This window comes from Magnolia sinica, chromosome 2 (genome assembly GCF_029962835.1).
Source record: "Magnolia sinica isolate HGM2019 chromosome 2, MsV1, whole genome shotgun sequence".
NCBI classification, from domain to species: domain Eukaryota; kingdom Viridiplantae; phylum Streptophyta; class Magnoliopsida; order Magnoliales; family Magnoliaceae; genus Magnolia; species Magnolia sinica.
This window is the reverse complement of record NC_080574.1, coordinates 117687454-117713993: the sequence shown is the minus strand read 5'-3', so window position 1 is coordinate 117713993 and position 26540 is coordinate 117687454. Positions and strand designations below refer to the sequence as shown.

General features: G+C 39.9%; 1 protein-coding gene across 2 annotated transcripts in view; it reads left to right on the top strand.

The window, feature by feature from the left end:
* LOC131237457 (uncharacterized) overlaps nucleotides 1-23347 on the top strand; it is a 32276-nt gene extending 8929 nt beyond the window's left edge. Inside the window, exons 2-3 of one of the 2 annotated variants that reach the window (XM_058235226.1) lie at nucleotides 12375-12664; nucleotides 22747-23347. In XM_058235226.1, the coding sequence (XP_058091209.1) occupies nucleotides 12375-12664; nucleotides 22747-23266 (810 nt within the window). In that variant the 3' untranslated portion in view covers nucleotides 23267-23347. Of the gene's footprint in view, nucleotides 1-12363; nucleotides 12665-22746 lie in introns of both variants that reach the window. The other variant, XM_058235227.1, reaches the window with a different exon arrangement.
* The last annotated feature ends 3193 nt before the right edge of the window (nucleotides 23348-26540 follow it).

The window sequence follows — 26540 nt, the reverse complement described above, 5'->3', positions numbered from 1 at the left end:
GGTTAGGGGCATCATCATCAAAGTTCATGTGAGGATTAGGGGAAGGTCCATGAAACGGTACAAGATCTTCCACATTAAATGTGGAACTAATACCCACGTTAAGTGGAAGATTTATCAAGTAAGCATTCAGACTCACTTTTCAAGATTTTATATGGTCTGGCATTACGAGCATATAAATTTTTTTTTTTTTTAATGGTTCCTTGTGGAAACCTTTTTGGACGTATTCTAATCCTGACATCATCTCCCATAACAAACTCTTTAGACTTATAGTGTGAGTCAGTAATCATTTTTTATATTTCATTACTTATGTTGATTCTTTTTCTAATCTCCACATGCAAGCCATGCATATGTCGTACAGATGCATGTGCAAACTTGGAAGGCCTATGGAAAACTGACATGAGTATGCAATCTATACGGGTCCTAGACTCATCTACTTGTTTTTCTAGATCCACTTCCTCCCCGAGACTCATTTGATCGTGACAAAGGTTTGGTAGAGTCAACACATGAATGCCCCGCACGGGTGTAAGCTCAACCAATATGTCATTTGGAATAACAACACTAGACTCCTCCAATACTAGACTCACCTCAGATAATAACTCTACACTAGCCTTGGGTGTAATCTCAGGTGGCATCTCCATAATAACCTTAGGTGTGGCCTCACTTGCTGCGCAAGCATATAATGTCAAATTAGTTTAAATCTCCTTTTCAGATTCTTTGGCATTAATTATAAGAAGAGATTTCAGTTGGAGTTTCGTCACATCTTCAAGATCATGTTTCTTGACATCTTCCTTTTCCGGAGTGCTTTTAGGCGGGAGAGGCTTCAAGACAATCCTTTTGCCGTCATACAGAAATGAAAATGTATTCGAGCGACTGAATAGTGTTGTGTCCTTATCATACAACCAATGCCTGCCCAAAATGATGTGGTCTATATCGATAGACAAAACATCACACCACATCGTGTCTATATAGGAACCAAACTGGATGGGAATGGGACAACACTGAGAAACCAAAATAGAAGACCCATCAACCCATGAGACCTAATAAAGCTGAGGGTGAGCAACGACTACCATACTTAAGTGGTCCACGGTGTTAGCGGAGACCACATTGATGCAATTGCCACTATTAATGATCACCTTTCAATTTTTGCCACCACACTTGGCATAAGTGTGAAAAATTGGATTCTTGTTCCAATCATCACTTTCTACAATTTGGCTTAAGGCGCGGCTAACAATTGCAAGCGGCACGGTCTCAACTCATTCAATTTGATTCCCGGCTTGTGATTGAACATCTTCCTTAGTGTCGGGGTTCGATTGAAGGGAGGATTCAAGCTGATTGACACGTGCATTGATCACGGTCAATTGAGTCGCGGTGGTCCTATTGTGCGCTTCAATGGCCATTAGACGGTTGTTGATAGCGTTAAGGGCCTCGACAATCTGTTCTATATTCATAGTGGAATGTAGGCCAAAACTACGTCTAGAATGAGTGGGCATACACAAGGTAACTCTTAGGGGAAAACCTAAATCCTAGGGTTATGTTCCGACAAGGCAAAACCAACTTAGAAATCAAATTGGACACGCTAGGGACACTAATCTGAAAATGGAGCAAGCCGTTAACCTAAAATACTACCCTGAAAATTCAGCAGAATGGCAATCTAAGAGTACCAAGTTGAAAATTCAGCAAGAGTGTAATCTGAAAATTATGAATTGAAAATTCAGCATTGTGACAACATAAGATTACTATGCTGAAAATTTAGTAATGGCATAAGTGGAAAATGCTAGTTGAAAATTCTGCAATTGGACACTACAAAATAGGAATAAAAATCAGCAATATGATCCTAGATTCTATATGCAATGTATACTCTAATAACCCTAGATGTAAGTTCTGCCCTAGATGTGACTCTAACATAAGTGCAACACAAAAATCATATGCTAAATCTATGGCTCTAATACCAAATTTAATGCAGGACACATGATTTAGTGCTTGCATACAACGTGGAGATTACGAAAGAGTCCATAAAGTAATTCAATTAATAGAAGATGTTCGCCTACCACGTAATTAGGAGTAAACAATAAAAAATAAAATTTGATTTAATCTAAATCACATGCTCACATGCTAAGAAATCACATAAATCAATTAAAACTAGGCCTAATGGAAGGATAGAACTTCCAATTTAGCATAGGCACGTTCCATACTCAAGAGACTAAATTGTAGGTTATATGATTAGGATTAGGAAGGAGAAAATATGAAATTTGGAAAATTAGGGTTAATGGGAATTGTGAATTTTGGAATTAGGATTTTTTAAGAATTTAGGGAAAATGTGAAATTATGGCTAAATTGGGTGAATTGGTTAAAGGGATTGATGAATTTAGGTATTGGTAGAGGGAATTTAAGGTTTTGGATGAAGGGAAGTTATGGATTTTGGGTCAATTAAGGAAATTAGAGATTTAGGGTTTGGGAATTTGGGGAAATTAGGGAATTAGAGAATCTAGAATTAGGGTTAGGGTTTATAGGTAGAGTTAGGGATGGGGAATCGAAGGGTTTTGATGGGGGAAGTAAGGGAAAATCAATGGATTGAGTGGTTGTTCGTACGATCAGCCTAGGGGCTCGCACATGTGGCCGTATGATCACATGTGTGGGTCGTTGGCTAGAGTTTTGGGGTCCCCAATGGTTGATTTTTGTTGGAATTGATGTTGGATGATGAAAAGTTGAAGAAAAAGGTGATTTGGATGGTTTTGGATAGGAAAGAAGAAGAGAGGGAGTTTTTGGGAAAATACATCTTTTTGGATAAAAAGAAAGAGATAAGGAACATGATAGGTGGAATCCTTGCACCTTTGTTGAATGGGGAATGAAATCACACCACACCCAAGCTCCAAATCACATGGAGTATTCTTCAAATCACATGAAGAAGAGAAAACACAACTTTTTTTTTTTTTTTTTAAAAATAATGACATTAGAGCTTTACACACCTTCTTTCTTTTTTGTAGTCTTAGAAAAGACTTTTTACAAAAAGACACTCTCAGATAAGTTTCTCAACATAATGACGCTTAATAAATTAAAAGTTGTTTCTAACTCCCTAATCTCAGCACAAATATAAGATATATAAAAAATAACGAAGCATGTAAATAATCTAAACAACTAAATTATTTCGTAGTACATGGGGGTCTACGATCGAGATGTACGATGATGATGATCCAATGGTCCGATCATCGTGTCCACTTGATGCAATGGTCAGATGTCTTCATCAAGCTCCTATATGTAGCACACGCGTATCTTCCTAGTGTAGGGTCTTCAATGATGCATCAAATGTATGTGGGGTCTTCAGCGTGGCTAGGAATGTGAATTAAGCCAGGTGGGCCTCATGTAATGGTCATCTAGCTATAAAGAGATTGGCTCAGCCCCTCCTCCACTATGGTGCTCGGATGTCCTCATCATCTACCTTCCATAGATCTTGATTATTTGGTATCTTATTTGATCTACATTGCGGGAATATCATATGGCTTGAATTCGAAAATGTTACATTGCTGGGTTTTTTTTTTTTTTTTTAAATTATTATTATTATTATTTTTATATTTAAAAAAACTTGTTTTAGGTTAACTTTATTTTGTGTTTTAGATTATTCTAGTTAATCCGTTGATGATCTCCATGCATCATTCTAGGATAGGCCATCCGTCCTACATCAAATTTTTGTATCAGAGCCTAAGTCTAACATAAGACTTTCATGTTGCATTTATAGTAGGGTTTTCATATTGTCGTGTCTAGGATTAGCAATCTTCCCATTCTTATAACATTGCATCTAGAGTTTTTGTTCCAAGGTTTCCCATTAGATCCCCCATTTTATGCCCACTTGTACTGGACGTGGTTTTGGTCTACATCTCACAATGAATTTGGAACAGTTTGCCGAGGCTATCAATGCCATCAATAACCGTCTCGTGGCCATTGAGTCCCAAAGTAGAACCACCAGCCACCAATTGGCAGCCCTTAGGAATGATACCCGTACTCGTATGACCCAATTGGAAGCTTCCCTCTAGGAAAACCTTGTCAATAGGGAAGATGGTCAATCTCAAGCGGGAAGTGAAGTTGGAGGACATGGAAGAGGCTGTAGCCGAGGTGTTGGCCGTGGTGGGTGCGTACCCAGCCACCTTCTAGACAGAATCTTGATCATTATGATCTTGATGATCGAGTAATGAAGAGTGTGAAGATTAAGGCCCCAAACTATGATGGTCGTTTGGACCCCAAGGCCTTCCTCGATTAACTTGCAGACATGGACCATTATTTTGAGTTGTATAATATGTTCGATCGCCATTAGGTGAGGTTTGTTAAGATGAATTTGGTGGTCCAAGCCAAGTTGTTTTGGACAACTGTCGAGCGGAAGATGGAGAGGTTTAGAGATGACCTGGTCTCACCGTGGGCTGAGATGAAAGAGATCTTGAAGGAAAAGTACATTCTTCTCTCTTACCGCAAGTAGCTTTTGGATCAGTGACAATCCTTTTGTCAAGGATCAATGGCCATGGCTGATTACATCGCCAAGTTTGATGAGTACGTGATGTGTTGTAACATCGAGGACCCGCTAATGACCCTTTCTCATTTAAGGATGGACCTTCGACTCGAGCTTCAGCGCGAGCTCTTTCCTCATGACGTCAGCACCCTAGAGCATGCCTATCAAGTGGTGCAAGAACATGAGCGGTATCTGAAACCACAATTCATGAGGCGATTCAACTCTCGTGAATTAAACTCCAAGGCCACTCCCCAGGGAACTAAGCTTTTGGCTTTAGGAGTCAATCCAAGGCCCCTATTGGTACTCAACCCAACAATAGGGATGTAAGAGACAAAGGTCTAGCTAGTACTAGTTTAAGGGGATGTGAGCACATGTGGTGTTACAATTACTAAGGATATGGTAATTTCGCATACTAGTGCCCTACGAAAGAGCGAGGTAAAGCCATCGTAATTGTCGAGTTTGTGGAATATGCGAATGATCAGGGTGATTGTGAAAAAGAAAAATATTAGCCTGAAATCGGTGCTAGTGGTGAAGAAGTTGAAGGAGTTAAGACCGTGCCACTTGCAGTTGTTAGAAGTGCCTTAACCCAGGTTAAAGAGAGTGATGATTCACACAGGAATTCAATTTTCCACACTTAAGTGTTGCGACAAAAACTGTAAGGTGATAATTGATAGTGGTAGTTGCACCAATGTGGTCTCCGTTAGCATTGTAAATTTTTTGGGTTTGAAACCCAGTCCTCACCCTCGGCCCTATCAAGTTCCATGGGTTGATGTGTCCCCGATACTGGTTTCTCATCGATGTCTTACTCCCATTCAATTTGCTTTTTACAAAGACATGTAATGATGTGATGTTTTGCTTATGGATGTAGGTCACATCATTTTAGGTAGACCTTGGTTGTATGGCCGTGATGTGACACTATTCGATAGCTCGAATACGTGTTCATTTATGTATGAAGGTTAGCGGATAAAGTTAAATCCTCTTTAGCCCAAGAGCATCCTGAATAAGAAAGTGGACGTTAAGAAGGGTAATCGTAGAGATGTGAGAAAGTCCTAGCCTAAGTCTCTCCACATAATAAACGCTAAAGAGTTTGAAATGGAGACTAAGGCTGATTCGATGGTGTATGCCCTCGTTGTAAGAGGGGTACCACCCGAGGTTAGACTAGAGTTGCCTCCTAAAGTGTGTCCGATGTTGGAGGAGTTTGGCGAAGTTTTTCCTAAGGACTTACCAGATGACCTTCCACCTATGCGGGACATTCAACATTCTATAGATCTTGTCCGCAGGTTGATTCTACCAAACCTTCCTCACCGCCGAATGAACCCTACGGAGCATGCGGAGTTGAAGAGACAAGTTGATGAGCTTCTTAGAAAGGGGTTCACTCAAGAGAGTCTGAGTCCATGTGTCGTGCCAACCCTCACGCCTAAGAAAGATGGCACTTAGCGCATGTGCGTGGATAGTCAGGCCACCAACAAGATCACAGTCAAGTATCAGTTTCCGACACTGTTCCTTGATGGCATGTTGACATGATGGCCAGTGCCATGATTTTTTCGCAGGTATCATTAGATACGTATTCGCCTAAGAGATGGATGGAAGACACTTTTACACATCATGGGTATGAGTCTTCAGCTCTCATCGGCATACCATCCTCAAACTGACAGTAAAAAAGAAGTGGTCAATCGAAGCTTAGGAAACTTGTTGTGATGTCTTGTGGGTGATCATACTAGGACTTGAGATTCAGTTCTACCCGTTGGAGAGTTTGTGTATAATAGTTTCGTCAATAAGTCGATAGGCATGGATCCTTTTGAGGTAGTACATGGTTACAAGCCTAGGAAACCTATAGATTTTATTCCCATGTTAGTCTCCTATAGACCTTCTGTGTTTGCAGATGCATTCGCATGTCGTGATTTGCATAATGAAATTAGAAGACGGATTAATATGAGTAACGAAAAGTACAAGATATTTGCTGACTCTCATCGCAGGTTAAAGAATTTAAAGTAGGTGACTATGTGATGGTTTGTATAAGGCCAAAATGGTTTTCGAGAAATTACAAGCCCGTAGTGCCGGTCCTTATAAGATATCTAGAAAATTGGGTTCTAATGCATATATTGTAGAAATTTCACCTGATATGTGTATTTGCTTTACCATCCATACCCAATAAAGGAGAAAACATTAAAGATATTTTGGATGAACAGGTGGTTTCCACCAAGCACGGAGGTTTTCAGAAGTATCTCATTAATTGGAAGAACATGCCAGAGTCAGACCATACGTCGATGATAGAGGTAGATATTCAGAGGTTGGACCCAGATCTTCTCGAGCATTACCGTAGTTTTATTTCGCCAAGTTGCTGAGGACATCCGAGCACCAGTCACAATATACCAAAGGAGGAGAGCTCTCGTTTCGTTATGGCTAGGTGATACATACATGGGGCCTCATGGGCCCAATTCGAGTGTCTAGCCTGTTGAAGACCCCACATGCATGATTATGCATCTTTGAAGGCCCCACGCTGGGAAAATGCATGTGGGCTACTTAGTTGGACTATTTTGACCGTTGGGTCATCGTTATTGGACATCTTGATTGTGAGCCACAAAATAGTTTAGTTTATTTATTTTCTATGTTCGTTATTTTTGTTTAGCTTATATTTTTGCTGAATTTAGGGAGTTAGGAACAAATTTTATTTTATTGAGCGTCTTTATGTGAAACTTTTTATTTGAGAGTGTCTTTTTGTAAAAGTCTTTCCTAAGACTATGTAAGGCTTGGATGTCCACACCCTAGCTGATTATTGAATATATGAAGAAAAAAAATATTCCTTCTCTTTACTTTGAGATGAAGCAAATTTCCTGTGATTGGAGTAATTTGGTATGATCAATGTTTGAATTATCTATGATATTATCGAAATATCTCTAATATTATCTTTCTCTCTAGCTCAGCGATACCGATAACACCGGTAGAGATACTGATAACGCTGGTAGTATCAGGAATTCCAGGTACTAGCAATGTATGGCTAAGTATCGCTAACGTATCAATATCGCTAATGTAATCGCCAATATTTTCAACTATGTATATAAGGGCTGAAAGTTGGGCAAATTCAACCCGACCAACCCGTGACTGAGCCGACATTGGGTTGGGCTTGGGCAGGATGTATCGAGTCCATTCTCAAGCTTGGGCTATACAAACACCAACCCGATAAAACTTGGGTGGGGCTTGGGTTGAGGTCTTGGGTTGCTTGACCCAATCCGAACCTGATCAATATATAAGTTACTTATTAATTATAATTGAGTGTGGATCGACTGTGTTGAAGACATAGGAAGTTCTGGTGATGTCCAGTCTCATTGGTCCACATCATTTTCGATGACTCAAGCTAAGATATGTTGGATCTCTCTCTCCCAAATAAATTGCGTGCTATGCAACACAACTTTTAAATGAGTAGTTGTCCTATATTTTAGTTAGTTTGTTTAGAAAAAATAAAGTTCTTTACGATAAATAACCACATTTATAATTTATAAAATCATAGATATAAAAAATAAGACGTATTGAAATATAATAAACTAATGCAATTATGAAAATATTATCATGTATCCACCCGACCAACCTGACCAACCCGACCGAATCATCTTAGGTTGGGCTTGGGTTGGGAATTCCCAACTCGAGGTTGGGTTGGGTTGGGTTAGGGTTGAGGTATAGGAACCTTGGGTTGGGCTAGGGTTGAGCACCAACCCGACCCAACCCAACCCGCCCGACTTTTAGCCCTAATGTAAATTCTCTGTGTTGCTTGTATTGCCAATGCATCATTATTGCCAATGTATCACCAATATTTTCAACTATGTAAATTTTAGGTAATGCTTGTATCATAAGTGTATTGACGATAATTCAATAGTAAATTTTTATTTTTATTTTTTTTCATGGGCACATGATTGTATGTAGTGTTCAATTTGTCATTGATATTATCAATATCGCAACATGCACGATATTGAGACTACAATCTTTCCTTTCCTTTCCAATTGTTGATGATTTCTTGGTGAAATATCATGTGTTATTGATATTTTGCAATATCGATGAATGTTTGGATGGAAGGTTGGATGGTTAAATATGTCAGATGGGATGGTTGGACTAATTTCTTACAACTGCACATTCTTTTAGGGCCTCATTAAATGGAAGCTTGTTATATATGCATGCTTTTTGCAATTTTTTAATTTCTAAATATGCAAATATGTCTATTTTAACATCTCTTGAAGTTTCGCTGAAAATTCCACCGTTTTCCCCATGTTTCCCTGCATTTCCGGTTATCAATGATATCGATATTGTTTCCGTATCCCTGGCTAGCGAAACTTGCAGTGATACCGACACTTTGAACACCGGGTATGATGCCATGGAGTGAATCCAAGTTATCCTTCTCTTTCTTTCTCTTCCATTAAAATGTATTTATTCTCTTCTCTTTCTCTTTCTTTCTACTTTTCTTTTCCTCATTCTCCAACAACAAACCATCTCTATCTCCATCCTCGTTCTTTCTTATGCCAATCCTTACACCTGCAACCTAACTCATCCCAAACTCTCATCTAACCACTCCCCCTAACCGTACACCCATACGGCCATACCTAGCTGTACCCACCTGTCCATACAACTGTACGAACAAACTTGCATAGTTGTCTGTACGGTCAACCTTGCCCTCCCTTTCATCCTTTGTTTTCCCCAATTCAAACCCTAATCCCAAAATCCCCAAATCTTAAGCCTAGTTTCCTAAAACCCTAACCCTAAAACCCTGAGTCTCAAATCCTAATTCTCAAAATCCTAATTCTCACAAAACCTAATTCCCCAAAAACCTAACTCTCAAAACCCTAATTCCCCATAACCCTCCTTCTAAGGCCTAATTTCCAAAATCCGATTCCCAAACCTTAAAGACCTAACCCTTACCTACACAAACGCTCACAAACCAAGTGAATCTCTTTGAATTGAGAACAACCCCTGTGCTTAGATGGAAGTCCTACCTTCCATAGATCCTGATTATTTGGTATTTTTTTGAATGTACATTGCGGGACTGTCGTATGGCTTGAATTTGAACATGTTATATTGCTGATTTTTTTTTAAAACTTGTGTTAGGTTAGCTTTATTTTGTTTGTAAATTATTCTAGTTAATTCGTTGATGATCTCATTACATTATTTTAGGCTAGGCCATCCGTCCTGCATCATGATCTTGTCTCAGTTTGGTCAAGACTTGGTTGACTTGATTGACTCAACTCAACAAAACATGATAAAACTCATCTTAACTTGCCAGCACTATAATATTTATAAAATTTAATTATCTAATATTACTAAATCTTGGTGTTCAAGACTCGATAGAACTCAACTAAGTTACTCAACTCGATAGAGTTTTGGGTTGAGATGAGTTTTAGAGTGTCAAAATTATGCCTTCATGACAATATTTCTTAACAGTTGACAAAAAGACATGCCCTAGGTTTCTAGCCATCATAGTTATGGATTTTTTTTCCCGGCTGAAATGGATTTAAATCTATGCTTTCAAGCACAATATTTCTTAACGGTTGATAGAAAGGTAAAACCCTAGTTTTCCAGCCATCATAGTTGTATTTTTTTTTTTCCAGCTAAAATGTCCATGTTTCATTTCAAACACCAGAACAATGGAAACCCCTTGTTTCATTTGGGCCAAAATTTATTCTGTTTTATCAATTTTAGCCTACTTTATCTTTTTTGACATGTCCTCCACCCCATTATGTTTATTTCTGTCGGAATGTCTCCAGTACTTTTTTTTTTCCCCTGATTTTTGGCCTTTTTACCTGGCATTTCTTGGTTCCTTTGTGTAATTAATTAGGCCCCTCCCAATCTAACAATGGGGTTAAAAGCATGTAATGCCAAGGTTTTCCACATTCTTCCTTTTTGACAAAAAATTTGAAAGTCCCTTATCAGATGTAAAAAAAGTAAAATGGCTAGCATAAAATTCTTTTGTGCAACCACATAAAATGGCTAACGGTGGAGTGTGTACTGACAGTGGCTTGTGTTCTAACAAGCTAACCCAAGAAAAAAAAAAAAAAAAAAACCCACCTAAAGAACTGTAGGAACCATTTCACTAACATATATTTCATGTGCCAAATTGGTGAAGAAAATGCCAATCTTCTTCTTCATTGCAATGAATCTTAAAAGAATATGGGAATGTTTTTGTACCCTTTTGGTATTTATTGGGTCATGCTACAAAGGGTGGAGTTGGTCAGCGTGTGACCTGCTGAAGCAAAATTCTTTGGAGGATGCTCCAGTCGTCAGTTCTTTCAGATATCTTTTTATTTTTTAGTTCTTTCAAATATCTTGGGTAGTGAGAAATGCTACAATCTGCAATGGGAAATAGACATCTATTTGAAGTTTGTTTAGAAAATTAGGGCTATCCTTGTTCATTGGAACCTTGGCTGGAAGGACCTTTTGGGCTTGTCATTCAACAACTGCACTCTTAATTGGAGGAATATTGTAGAGGGTGTTAAAAAAAAAAAAAGTGTGAATTTGCTAACCTGGGGTTGGTAGGGACTTCTGGTGTTATTCTAAATGATCCAGGAGAGATTGTTTAATACTTTTTCAGGCCCTATTAGGAGCAAGAGTTCTTCCAAGGTGGAAGATACAACTCTTCTCATGGGGCTTTGTATTGTCAAAAAAAAAAAAAAAAAAAAAACCAGGGAAGTTTCTAGTGGAAGGCAAGTCTGCAAACATTATTTCTTGGCCGAACAAAATGAAAATGGAACTTTGGGGGTTTGGTAGATGGGATTTATGATCTTATTGATGAACTAGATGTAAATCTGATGCCCTTAGAGTTTCATTATTTGTTGGGCAAAAATCTCTTGCTCCTTTCTAATGTTTCTTTCCTTTTTTTTTTTCCTCAATAAATTCGTTATTTACATATAAGAAAGAAAGAGGTAAGCATGAATTGGATAACCAGTTTTAAGAAACAATTTCTGCATTTCATGGAAGCATACAAGAACTTGCTGTGTTTTGTTTTTTCTTTGCCCATTTCATTTACAAATTTAGCAGTTGGGTGTAATAAAATCCTTGAGTCAAATGTTCGGTCAGTACCCTTTAATGTTTTCAGTTTTTGTACAAGTGGGCTCCATGATTCAGTGTCCAAAGCCACTGATATTTTGGGCCCACTATGGCTGCCCCAAAAATCTCCCAGATGGAAAATCAATAATCCTTCAATACATGGCCATCAAATAGATGGTTAAGGGAGAAAATAAAGGTTCACATTCAACTGAAAGAAGGCCTGATATTCCATAGCTAGAATTTTCAATTGAAGGGGATTTTTGGTGCATAGATAATTGTCAATGAGGCCCATCACATTAGCAGCTTGGATCACTAAGTCATGGGCCTTGCTTACATGAACTGAAAAGCGGTAGGATACTCTACGAACTGCCATCCCCTGCATTGTATGATACCTCTTTAGTGGTAGTGATCTCTTCTTGTCTCCTCTTTCATGATATACTCTTCCATAGTTATTTATAGCTACTTGGACCAAGGGACACAAGGACATCATTCATGAGATGTAATGGTAGCCTCGAGTATTGGATAAGGATTCAGTGATGTTACATTATCTAAATGCAAAATTGAAAAATGGCTTTGAAAGATTAGGAAGAAATAATTTGGGTTTTCCTATAAGTGTCTGCGGTGGGATTGGGTTCTCTTTTCAAGTCCCAATGCGGCATTTCTGTTTGCATGGAAATTTGATGTATGAATGCACGATTTATTTCTCTTCTGAATCAAGCATGTAAGTGGGATTATTCTTTTTGAATCTAGGTTTTCCTTGTTTTATGCATTAGCAAGTATTTAAACTGTTTATTACTTGGTTTTTACTAAGAAGATTCATCATTTTGACTGTAACCTTTCAGTTATTGTGCAGAGAAAATGCAATTTATATCGCCGAACATGTTCTTATATTTCAAGGAATATGACCAGCAAGGTAACATGCAGCCAAGTGAAGTTGGAAGATGGCATTGATGACGAGGCATGTGAACTGGTTAGTGGAAGTGAGCTTATATTAGGGGAAGGTACGGATAGCATCCATGCTTATTTGTTGAAGGCAGTGAAGAACAACAATGGAGCTGGTGTGTTGCTTCTATCTGATGTTTATGGCTTTGAAGATTCATCTACAAGAGATTTTGCCTACCGTGTTGCCTGCAATGGTTACAAGTATGTTGCTTGATCTTAAATTTCTAGTTGTTACAATACTTTCTTTTTTCCCCTTTTCCTCTCCCACCCAGGTGCTACTCCCAGTTTGAATCACAATTCAGACTCGTGAAAGCCAAAATCAATCCTAATGGGGCTTCAATATGTTCATTACTACTTGCTAGTTTAATACATGACATTTGAATAACAACCTTGCTACATATTTAACTAGTAAGTAGTGACAGTTGATAATGAACATATTGATTTTGGGAAACATCCTAGAAAAATTGATTTAGGGAACAAAACCATAGTTACTTTCTATTTCGATCGCACCTGATTTTCATAACTACCCTTTCAACCATATTTTCTGGCCCAAAATGATAAAATCTGACAAATATGATAAAAAAATAGTCATCTGACATCTTGAAAAGACCTCCAAATGAGCTAAGATCACTCTGATGGAACATCCAAGCACAGAATTATGCCTCTGAAGAGGTACAATTCTGGCTCCTTGCAGAATTTGAAGATTGTGGACCTCTTTGCCCATATCCATTGGTCCTGATTTCCATTGGGCTGTTGGCTCTTGACTTTTTATCCCTGCCTTGTAGAATACTTCTTGTGTTAGTCCTTGTACAGTACTTCTTGCGTTAGTCCTTGTACTGTATTGCGTGTGGAAGGCCTGTTATTTCAGATTACACTTCTTTAAAAAAAGAAAAAAAAAAGAAAAGAAAAGAAAAAATCAGATTGCGTTGTTCTCTCAGCTGGGAAGGAACTTGTCAACAAGTTTAATACTTGAGTTCTTCAGATGGATCCAATATGCTTTCTCAGCATGTTTGGATTCATTGGCTTTGTCAAACTTCACAATTGGAGGTAAATACTTTCAATCCGGTTCTATGATTTCTCAGTTATCAAATCAAAACCTTTTTTTGCCAACCACTGATTGATATTTATGCTCCAACTTGAGCAGGATTCTCGAGGCGTTATATATTTTTATGTTTAACTGTGTTTTTATCTCTATGGTCCTGTGATGTACCGTTCCTTTTTGTATTAGGGTGTGTTTGTAATCAAACAAGAGAGGGGTTTGTTATCTCTCTTTTACTCTTCTTCCCCCATCTTCTCTTTTGTCTCATCTCACCATGCTTTGATCACCAAGAAAGTAGACTAATTGATTTCCATGGTCCTAAACACGACTTAAGGGAATCTAACATATAGGTTAAATTCCACAGAAGGGGATACCTTGAAGTGCCTGAGGAAATGTAGAAGATGAATCTGTTAGACACCTCACATACCTTGTATATCTTGTTACCTTATATATCTTATTTCTATAGATAGGAGATACTGCGTTTACTTCTTTCCTTGTATAGACGGATGTAATCTCTATATATTCAACCCCATTGGGTTGTCTCAAATACACAGAAAATCTTCTGCATCTCTTAGTTTTCATGGTATCAGAGCCAAGTTGATCCGAAACCGTCCCTGCGTCGTCCGTTCATCACCTCTGCTGCGTCTGGCAAGTGCCTCTGCTCATCCGACCGCCCCTGCGTCGTCCGGCCGCCTAAACCACGCTGTCCGACTGCCCCTGCTGCATCGTCCGGCCATTCCTGCTGCGTTCGGACATTGTTCCTGCTCATCCGACCTCCCCTGCGTCGTCCGGCTGTCCCTGTTGCGTCATCCTGCGACCCTTCTGCTTCAGATCTGCTCGTCCGACCACTAATCCGACCCTGCTGCGTCGTCCGGTCGTCCCCACTCGCCTCTGCTCACCTCTGCGCGTCTGTCCCTGTGCTCCTCTGCTCATCCCTGCTCGTCCGACCAGCTCTTGCTCGTCCGGCAGCCCCTGCTCGGCCTCTGCTCGTCCAAATCAAGGTTCAGATCCAACGCATTCTGCTCGTCCAGATCCTGTTCGGCCAGATTCGACCTCTGCTCATCCAGATCTAGATCCAGATCCAGATCCCTTGCTGTACGATACATCCAAGATTCAACCTCTGCTCTCCAGATCCAGATCCCTTGCTGAACGGTACATCTGAAACTTGTGTATTCCATTACTTCAAATCAATCAATGGATAAGGACTCTTCACGTACAGAAGCCCCACGTTGTAGTTTTGATGATACCAACTATTCTTTATGGGCCATCCATTTTAAGAACTTCCTCAAGGGTCGCGGTTTGTGGGGACTACTGGATGGATTTGTTACTATCCCCACAGATGCCGCCAAATTAGATGATTGGGAAATAAACAATGGACGGATTATTACCTGGATTCTCGATTCGGTCGATCGGTCCATTGCTGTTGGACTCACGCCTCATCGCACTGCTAAGGCGATGTGGGAACATCTCCAATCAATTTATCAACAGAGTAATGCGGCCCGGTTATACCGTCTGGAACAAGATCTTGTTACCCTTACTCAGGGTAACGACAGTATTCAATCATTTTACTCCAAAATTGTCACAATTTGGACAGAGATGACTATGATGGATCCAACATTTCCTCATGACTTTAAAATATTCCAAACTATGCGCGAGAGTGCGCAAGTTCGTCAATTTCTTATGAAGCTACGTCCGAAATTTGAGCATTGTCGGGCTGCTCTCTTGAACCGTAGCCCTACTCCTTCATTGAATTCGGTTATTAATGATTTATTGGCTGAGGAACAACGACTGAAAGTTCTCTCAACTCCGGGCTCATCTGATATGGTGCTTGCTGTGTCCACAACTCCACCAACACGTGGTTCTGGTTCCTCTCCCTTGACTTGTCGCGGGTGCAACAAGGTGGGACATGTTGTCGCTCAATGCAAGGAATGGTGTGCTTATTGTCGACGGACTGGTCATGGTATTCAGGACTGCCGTACACGAGCTTATGCATCTTCTTTCGGCCGTGGACGTGGTGGCCGTGGTCGTGGCCGTGGTCGTGCTCTCTCGGCTACGGCTGCCACTATTTCTTCCGAGACATCTGTTAGTGAGTCTGCATCTACTACTTCTGCTGAAGGTCTTTCATCTCCATTGACTCCTGCGATGCTCCAACAAATTGTTCAGGCCCTTTCTGCCGCCGGTATGTCAGGTATATCCCTATCTTATACATGGTTCTTCTATTTGGGTGCTTCCAATCATATGACTGGTGCTGTATCTCATCCTCATGATATTCATCCCTACACCAAAAATTAGGCTATTTCTACTGTTGATGGCACTAGACTACCCATTTAGTCCGTTGAATCATTATTTTTTTCTCCTTTTAAGAACCATACATTTACTTTGACTGACATCTTTCATGTTCTTAAACTATCTATATATCTTATCTCAGTAGGTCAATTAGTCCAAAACAATTGCTTAGTGATATTCCTTCTTAATTGTTGTTTTGTGCAGGATCTGGCAATGGAAAAGTATTTAGGAGGGGTAGGAGGAACATGAGACTTTTTTACTGGATTTTGATTAATCTGTCACCCCGGCTTGTTGTTTCTTTTCTCCATCTTCATCAGATATTACTTCAGCAAATAAAATGTGGAAACTGTGGCACTTTCGCCTGGGCCATCCACATTCGGATCGGTTACTTCAGTTAATTTCATCTGGCATGTTAGGGAATATTTCTCTTAATAAAAATGATTTGGATTACTCTTGTTCTTCCTGTTGTCTTTCAAAAAGTAAGTGTGTTCCCATTTCTTTAAGTACTACAAAAACATCTTCTATGTTTGAACTTGTGCATACAGATGTTTGGGGTCCATCACCAATTATGTCCCTCTCTGGGTTACGATACCATGTTATATTCATTGATGATTTCACACGGTACACTTGGATTTACTTTCTGCAATCAAAGTCACAGGTTTTTGAAAAATTCAAGTTATTTCACTCTATGGTAGAGACTCAGTTTCGGGTTCCAGTTCAAACTCTCCGCTCTGACTCGGGGGGAATATCTCTCAACCGAATTTCGTACCTTTCTTCAAAGTCATGGGATTATTCATCAGACCACCTGTTCTGATACTCCACAACAAAATGGGGTGGCTGAACGGAAAAATCGTCATATTGTTGAAACTGCCAACACTCTGATGACAACTATGAGTGTTCCTCGTTCTTTCTGGGCGGAAGCCATGTTACATTCAATTTACTTGATTAACCGGATGCCAACCAAAGTTCTGAATGGTAAATCTCCCTACTTTATTCTCACCGGGTTACCTCCTGCATATTCCACACTCCGTGTGTTTGGTTGTATTTGTTATGTTCACCTGGCTTCACGTGAACGTAATAAACTATCTCCAAAATCAGTCAAATGTATGTACTTGGGATTTGGGGAAACTCAAAAAGGTTTTCGATGTTATGATCCTGTTTCTCGTCGTGTTCGAGTTTCACGACATGTTGTTTTTCTTGAACATATTGCCTTTCATTCATCTCTTCCTCCTCCGCACACTCCAAACTCTTCTGGTCTAACCACCTTTCCTGAAATTCCATTTGCCTCGAGTATTCTCCCTCGTCCATTGCAGGTATACTCACGTCGACCACGTACAGATCCACCACCTATTACTCAACCCGAACCTGTTGCGGATCCTGAACCTACCTCGATACGTCGTTCTGCTCGTGAACATCGAGCGCCTGATCGCTTGATATGCTCTATGTCTGCCATGAATGCTACTCTGGATACTGTCTCTATTCCTACTTCATATTCTCAGGCAGCCACTCATGATTGTTGGAAGAAGGCTATGGCAGAAGAACTTGCGGCATTGGATGATAACCATACGTGGGAGATTGTCCCTCGACCCACTGACCAACAGCTAATTGGTAGCAAATGGATTTATTCTGTAAAGCTCAAGTCTGATGGATCATTGGATCGATACAAGGCTCGACTTGTCGCTCAGGGATACAAACAGGAATACGGAATTGATTACGATGAGACTTTCGCTCCTGTGGCCAAGATGAAAACTGTTCGTACTCTTCTGGCTATATCTTCTGTTCGCTCATGGCCACTCTCTCAGATGGATGTGAAAAATGCATTTCTTCATGGAGACCTCCAAGAAACCGTATATTTGAAACCTCCTCCTGGCTCTTTAATTCCTGACAATAAGGTATGCCGCCTAAAGAAAGCCCTGTACGGCCTCAAACAGGCACCGCGGGCATGGTTCTAACGCTTTCACGATTTGGTTACGGGTGCTAGCTTCACTTAAAGTGGTCATGACCCATCCTTATTTTTGCGCACCACTGCTCATGGCATTGTTATTGTTCTGGTTTATGTTGATGACCTCCTACTGACTGGTAGCGATGCTACTGGCATTTCGGCTTTAAAGGAAGTTCTGCAATCATCATTCAAGATGAAAGACCTCGGCCATCTTACATATTTTCTTGGACTTGAATTTTCACGTTCCAACCGTGGGATTCTGGTCAGCCAGCGTAAATATACTAAGGATCTTCTCACCTTAGCATCACTGACGGATCAGAAGATGGTTCAGACTCCTTTAGAACTTAACGTTCACTATGGTCGTGATGATGGTGATCTACTTGCACAGCCCGATTTATACCGCCGTCTGGTTGGGAGTCTGGTTTACTTAACTATGACTCGCCCTGATATTGCCTACGCTGTCCAAGTCGTCAGTCAGTTTGTTTCTGCTCCTCGGACTCTTCATATGACTGCGGTGTTGCGCATCCTACGGTACCTTCGTGGAACTCTAGATCGATCTCTGTTCTTCTCCTCCACGGCGACTCTAGACCTTCGTGCTTATTCGGATGCTGATTGGGCCGGATGTGCTCTCACGCGAAGATCTATTACTGGCTACTGTGTTTTTCTCGGCACTTCTCTCATCTCTTGGAAGTGTAAGAAGCAGGTCACTGTTTCCAAATCAAGTACAGAAGCTGAATATCGGGCGATGTCAGCTGCGTGTAGTGAGCTCGTCTGGTTACGTGGACTTCTTTCAGACTTAGGCTTTCCTCTACAGAATTACACTCCACTCCATGTCGATAATCTCGGTGCAATTCAGATTGCCTCTAACCCGGTTTTTCATGAACAGACGAAGCATATTGAAGTTGACTGTCACTTTATTCGTGAGAAATTTCAGTCTGGGCTCATTTCTCTTCCACATGTGGCATCCCATGATCAGATTGCTGACATTCTCACCAAATCCCTTACGTCTGCACGTCACTCGTTTCTTGTTGGCAAACTATTACTTGTCGATGACCAGCATTAGTTTGAGGGGGGATGTTAGACACCTCACATACCTTGTATATCTTGTTACCTTGTATATCTTATTTCTATAGATAGGAGATACTGTGTTTACTTCTTTCCTTGTATAGACGGATGTAATCTCTATATATTCAACACTATTGGGTTGTCTCAAATACACAGAAAATCTTCTGCATCTCTTAGTTCCCCCCCCCCCCCCCCCCCTCTGCCGAAAAAACATGACTTGCATTGCACCATGATTCATCCCTTACAACGCCACCAATGTCTGAGTTCCCCAGATTTCCTAAACAGCTACCATCAACATTAGGGGAATGGGAATTCTAATAGAGTGAAGTTGTATTGTTGGGCTTTAGAGATCTTCCAAGATAGGGTGGGCAGTTCTATAATAGTCAAGGGGGGTTCATCTTCTACAATTGCTTGGGTGATCAGGAAGTGTCTGCCCTCAGAATTTTGCATTTTTTAAATGACCTTAAGTTGCAGTCTACGCCCATGGAAATTAACTATAGTTTCGTTCCTGGAGAAGCAAAATGAATTGCTGATGGTATCACTTGGGGGTAAAGATCTTTTGTATCCGTTGATATTGTATCTTTTCCATGTTTTACTCTTGAAAAAAGTCATTTTTTGTTGATAAAAAATTGTATTTATACATAGCTATTAGGAAACAAATTTAGTATGTTTCATGGATTAATGTTGTGAATAGTAGGTAGGGTTTCTTATCGACTTGACGACATCCATCTTAATTTTCACCAAAAGCTGGTTATAGACAGGACTTTTCCTTAGAAAATTTGTTTTCTTCTTTCTTCCAAATTCCCATCAATTTCAAAGAGAGTAAGAAAACTCGACCAAACTGCCCAAGCAACGCTGCACTCATAAATAGATGATCTACAAATTTTGAATCCCTCCTACATATGACACACATGTTTCAAGTGGCCCTATGAGAATCTCGTTTGCTGTATCCACTCACTTGGTGGTGGTGAGTAGGTTGGGGCTGGCATGGTGGAGGCAGCGTTGGATATATGCTTGGATTTCTTGAGAAAGTTCTTTCAAAAAAAATTGACCCTTAAAATGGATCAGAAATTCATTTTGAAAAAAACATGTGATTACACGCGTTCATCCTTTTCAAAGGGTCAAATGATTGCCCTATTCTCAGTCACCATTTGTTTCAACTTCCACAGATTTCTGTGGAATCAAATCGGTGAAACATTTTCTTCCAAAAAGGTGTATGAATAGGGAATAAAAGTGCATCACCTGGCTGGGGAATAAAGCTCCGCAAATCTCTTAGCAAGAGTATCTTCCTCTACGCAAATGTCTTCCGAAAAATGAACTCTTCTACCATCACCCACCATGAATCTTACCCCCTTAAAGAAAATTTGAACCACCCTTTTGGATGACTCCCCAAAATTTGCAATGGTTTAAGTGAATGACCCTGGCCCCTTGTGAGCATACCCAGGGCCCAATCCCTCTCCGATTTTTCATATTTGCGGACTTAATTCTCCTCTTGAGTGTCTTTTTACTAAATCTCCACGGACATTTTGACAGAAGCACTCGTTTCTTTTGCTCTAACCTTCTGATAGCGATACCCCCTTTATCCTTTATCTTATGAACATTGTTCCAACTTGTGAGATGGAATTTGTGAAATAAAGTCCCTTTGGATCTTTGTAAGCTTGTGCACTAAATAGTAACTTGAATCATAAATGTAGATAATTTGTAGATCAGGAGATTGGCAAGAGTAGAGATTAATGCGCCCCCTGCGAAACAGAGATATGACTTCTTCTTAACTTTTTTCGAAATATGTTAATTACCGACTTGAACCCGATGCATGTTTACTAGCTGATAGACTGTTAGGTCCAACTTATTGTTCTTTCCAGAATCCGAGATGATTAGTCCTATTCTGATGAGATTAATGATTTAGGGTATAGGCCAAGGAATTTTAATTTGCTTATGCAGGTAGAGAAGCTAATGAGATCACCAATACCTTTAAAGCATGACATCTCTCTCTTAAAAGGTCGTATATATTTTTACTTGCAAATCATTGTTATCTGTAGGAAGTTTAGTTATTTGAAAGCCAATACAAAGAGAACATACTCTTCCCAATCTTGAAAATTGATAAGGAAAACCTCTAGGATAGGGGGAATCAAATTGGAAAGCATGTTTTTTCCCTTGAAAATTATTGGAGATTAAAATAAATAAATAAATTCATCTTATATTCACCTGTAATTGCTTGAAAGATCAAAGATCGAGGAAAAAATAATTGATGATGACCTTTCCACATGCTTGCCTCTTCCTTGAGATCCAACATCTGACCAGATATCTGCTTACGTCGACAGTTTTGACTGATGATGCCATCCATATTATCAGGGCAGAATTATTGGCAGCTACAGTTGTGTGATTCAAGAAACAAACAAAACACACTTAACTTGCCAATGATTCAACATAACTAGAATTGCTGACCCTGACAGGGAAGCACCAAATGTATGGAGCCTCTGTTATCACTAATAACTCCGATGCCTGAAATACTTGTATTTCCAAGGAAACTTCCCATCAATGTTCAACTGCTAGCCTCCCGTAGGTGGCGTACCCACATGACAATATCTTTTAGGGGTTTTGGGTGATCCTGAATAACAAGATTCCAACCTCTATTGAGAGCCACCACCACCACCATGCTCTTGAATTCTTCATATATGAACCCCAATTAGACAAAAACTAGTTTTTTCCTCTGCTGGACGTGAAGGGGAGAACCAGCCATAAAAAATTATTCTGTTACACTCTTTCCAAATTCCACACCAATACCATGTGCGAGCCTAATCTTTACTGGAGAGACTGATTTCAAGTTATCATTACCATAAACTGTGTATTTGTGGGACCAATTGAAAATGTATGCTTGTCCGATCGAGTAGAATTTTTGGGCATCATTCATCCATGTCGGACACAACAACCCCATGACCAGATCGTCAAACCATGGGCCCCACCAGAATTGGAAACCCGAGTTATACTTTCTAAGTGCAGGGTTCAGTTTTTACTTGTAGAGAAGTACGCAAGAAGTATGGCATTTGTCAAAGGATGGTATTTGTCCTTTGGTTTTATTGCTTGAAATCACTTCATCAAAGCATCAAACAAACCCAAACTCTGTTATCTGTGAGTGAATAATAGAACATTGAGGATAACGTTCGTCTTATTCAAATCATCAATCTCTATAAGAAATTGAAATTTGAAGCTCGTCCTATCCAGGAGAATCATTGGGCATGGTCTATCCACAATGGACACAACAAACCCATGATCTAGATCACCAAACTATGGGCCCCACTTGTTAGAACTAAAAACCTAAGCATACTGTGCAAAGCTTAGGATTGAAACTCATACTGTCTTCACTTGTTCAAATGTATGATGAAAAATATTGGGATTCATTGTCCTTCGCTTTTATTGCCTGGTGTTCTCACATGCAACTAGTTGCAGATGAAAGGTCCATGCAACTACTTGTGTCCAAGGCCCATTGGGTCTTGTATGTCATCCAATCCATCCAGCAGAGTCTCTCCATCATGAAAATTGGACATCCCAAAAATAAGTCGATCCTATAGGAAGCAATGGACAAACACCTAAAAATCTCCAACGCACATGGGGCCTGCTTGATGGTTGGATCGGCCTGATTGGCATTAAGTCCAATTTTCATGGTGGCTAACTCCACTGCACAGGCCAGATTCCCTACATATACCATGGTGGGCCCCACACAAAACTAATTGCACGAACTTTTCATCTATACGTAGTTGCATGTGTTACATGCAATCGCATCACCGAGCATCCAACAATTAGAAGAAAACATAATAATAATAAATAAATGTTATATCTATATTAGTTGGGTTACTATCTGTTTCTTGTGCCATTTTATGGTTCCAAGCATCATTACTCTCAATCTTCCTATGTCTGGAGCATTTACATGTATATTTTTACCATAATTTTCAGTGTTCTAGTCCCAGACTTATTCCGTGGATATCCGTGGACAAAGGACCGACCTGGAACTGAATTCCAATCCTGGATAGCCGAACAAGCCCCGGAGCGGGTAGCCAAAGACATAGCAACATCAGCCAAATGGATGGTTGATGAATTCGTGGCTGCCGGAATCTCAAAGAAGCTAGGTATCATTGGATTCTGTTATGGCGGTGGCCGGTTGATTGAAACAATAGCCCAAGACGAGGACCGCTACTTTGGCATTGCAATCTGCTTCTACGGGTCAAGAATGGACACATCACTCGCTGCCAACATTAAGATTCCGGTCTTATTTGTTGCGGGGGATGATGACCCACTTTGCCCGATGAATGTCCTAAGCGAAATGGAGAAGAAAATTAGAGGTTCGAAGGTAGTGATTTACTACGGCCGGCGCCATGGATTTGCACATCGGCCGGAATCTCCCGAAGAAGATGAAGACGCCGAGAATGCATTCATCGTCATGAGAAATTGGCTGCATGATTGCTTGGTTGTGTAAATTACTGTGTAGTTCATGATGGAAGTATAATTTGGGTGTTTAAGGTTTTTTAATTAAGAAAATATGCAATGTTTATGTTGAGATGAATGGTTTGATGGTAGGGCTGATGTATTATGCTCCAGGCTAGGGTATTTAAGGTTTTTTTTTAAAAATAAGAACTTTGTTAGGGCATCCATTAACTCTTTGGTGGTATACATCTTCTCATAAGTCCAATGAGATCATTGTGCATTGTATTAAGAATGGTGTCCCTTACCATGTCCTCCCATGTCCACTTGTCTTAAGCAGTCATAGCATGTACAGCCTCATCATTTGTACCTTCAGTTGGTTTCACTATAACTTCAGTCAAAACATGATGAATGTTCGGCTCAAAGAGTAGGAGCCTCATCTTGCTCTTCCATCCGTTTAATTTCTCTCTCTTATTAAGATTATCTATTATATGTTTCGAAGTCATCTTCATAAATCCACAATAATTTGGAGAGATTTCTGCATATCAATTCATGATTATGATACGCACACATAAAACACAAACTCTATTTTGGTTGGATGATCACAAATTTCCAATCCCAGTTAGTGATCAAAGATCCCATATCCAAAATTTGTGCTTAATGCGAGAAATTAAGATGGGTTCCAATGATATGTAATTGTTATTACCGATTTGTGAGCATTCAACTTGATGCGATCATTAAAAAATGCTTTAGATCTCATTTTAAGGCGATCGAATCCTTGGATCAAGGATCTCAACATGGATCTATTGTTGATCTCTTTTAATGGTTGATATTTCTGAAGACTGTTTGTTTATTAGAGGTCTAACAAGATGGGTGCTTGATGAGATCATCATGACACAATCCTCATGGTCGGTCAATATTAGGGTCCACACATGCTAGTGATATGGAATGATGTCTTGTCATGGTCATCATGGTGGGCCCTTCATGGGCCAAATGAATGGCTGTGGGGTCCACTATTATGGCATGAATCCATATGATTCTCCCAGGTGATGCACAATGCCCACATGGACTTGGCGTATTCTACCTTGCTCCCTCATAGTGCTTTTGTATATTACCGGTGTTTATCCATAGTGGGCCCCACTGATAATAACAGCCCATTGAGTAAGGTTTACACAGGCTGTGTGATGAAAGATGGCAAAGGGATGGCTGCATGTAAACCACATCCACGTTTGGACCTCAAATTGCAAGGTTTTGTTAATGGGCTTGACTCTCAAATTTGTGCCCAACTTACTTTTGTAACCCTTTTGGACGATGGATATCAGTGATACTGACCGTCCACGAGCTGCAGTATTGGGTCCCTCATTTGAACGGTAATCACATGATTAAACTAGGTTTAGGCCTCACCAGCTGGCCTAGAGAAAGAAAAGCTAAAGCATCATAGACGCAGGCCTACTTCAGGGACCAAGTTTAACAAGCCCTTCTTTAAAAAGAAGAAGAAGAAGAAGAAGAAGAACAAAATCTTCTTTGAATCGAGAGAGGAGGTTTCGCAAAAGAAAAGGCCGACAACCATGAGTTGATCGCTCCCTAACAATATTGTAAGAAAAAGAAGAAGGAGAAGCAAGTGGGGAGGACATGACAACTCAAAATCGGCACTTTTAGCCGATTGATGGTGACCAGAATCGAGGGTTTCTCCACGGTTGCTATCACAACAACGGTTCCCCTTGCCGTGATGGGTTGGGAAGTCATTGCTAATGTTTTATGTGTTGGTATATATGGATCAGATGTATTGCACCCTTGAGATACTGAAACATAGAGGTTATTGCATGGGAAATATTGGATGTATTACGTAATGTTTCTATTTTTGAAAAGTATGACAAATATTGAGAAATTGGTCAAAATTTTCATTAAATTTAAGGGGTAGAGCTCTCAATGGGTTGGATTTGGATCCGACTGCAAGTCCGAAAATCTGTAGTCCAATTCGGATCCGACTCGAATTCAAAAGGTGATATCCATATCTAATCCACGTATAAATGGGCAGATTCATTTCCGATCCAAAAATTCATATGGCCATCAAATTCGTGTCAGATGTAGGTCTGAATCCACCACAATATAAATCTAAAAAATATATAAGATAATATATTTAATTTAACATCAAAATGGTGCAATTTGAATATTTTCAATTTGAATCATGCAGGAGTATTGAAGTTTGAAGAGCAAAAGTTGAACAACCACATGGAACTTACTATTGTGGAAGTCGAAACGGTCGAAGGCTTGAAGCATGCAATAGTGGGGATCTGATCGGATCTCACTACTAGATCCGTATCCGACCCGAATATGATTCAGATATATTTTGTGAACTTGAATCTGGTCCATTTAATTAATTGGACCTATTTTAAGATCCAACGCCGCATTATACAGGTTTAGAGTGAATTGGATCTAGGATTTGACTTGCTCCATTGAGAGCCCTATTCAGGGGATGTTAAAAAAGACATCAATACATAGAAATCAAAAGATCACAATAAAACAAAGTACACTATAAACACTCGTGCGCGGCGTAGCAATGCATCGGCTCTAGTTCATAATTTGCCACACGCGGTTCCCAGTGATTGGAAATGGATTTGTTTGGAATCGTTTGGTTTCCTTGACTGTGTAATATCTTTTCTAAGGTCGATAGAATGGTACGTTTGAATATTTGGAGTGTCTTGGAGTCACCATTAATCAAAATAAAGTTTTAGAATCCACGATCAGATAGAGTCCATAGATGTTGTCCAAGTAAAGGCTTTTGCCGAAGAATACAAGATCAAGTGGTTAAAGTCCTTGCCATTTTAAGCAAAAGCAAATGGCCAAGAAAAATCCATAAGCAACTTCATCACGAACATCATCAGGAAAATGATAGAGGATAATCAACATGTATGGCACTTAACATTGTCGAAGCACTTTGCGCTTATCGGAACTCACTAAGGACAAGGACATAGGTAATTCCATTTGCATTGACGTATGGACATGAGGTAGTATTACCAATGGAGATAATCTTTCCGTCATTAAGAGTAGCCTATCAGAACCATTTAACTCCTAAAGAGTTCATTAAGGCCATGCTTATTGAATTAAAAGAGTTAGACGGGGTTCGATGAAAAGCTTTGGATGCCTTAAAGCGGCATAAAGACAGTTGCCGAAATATATAATAAAAAGGTGAAAGGGAAGTCCTTTGCCGAAGGTATGATGGTGTGGAACACTTGGGCAAATCGTCACCAAACTAGGACTAATTGTATGTTGTTCACAAAGTATTAAAAGGGGAGCATAATATTACATGATTTACAAGGTAACATGAG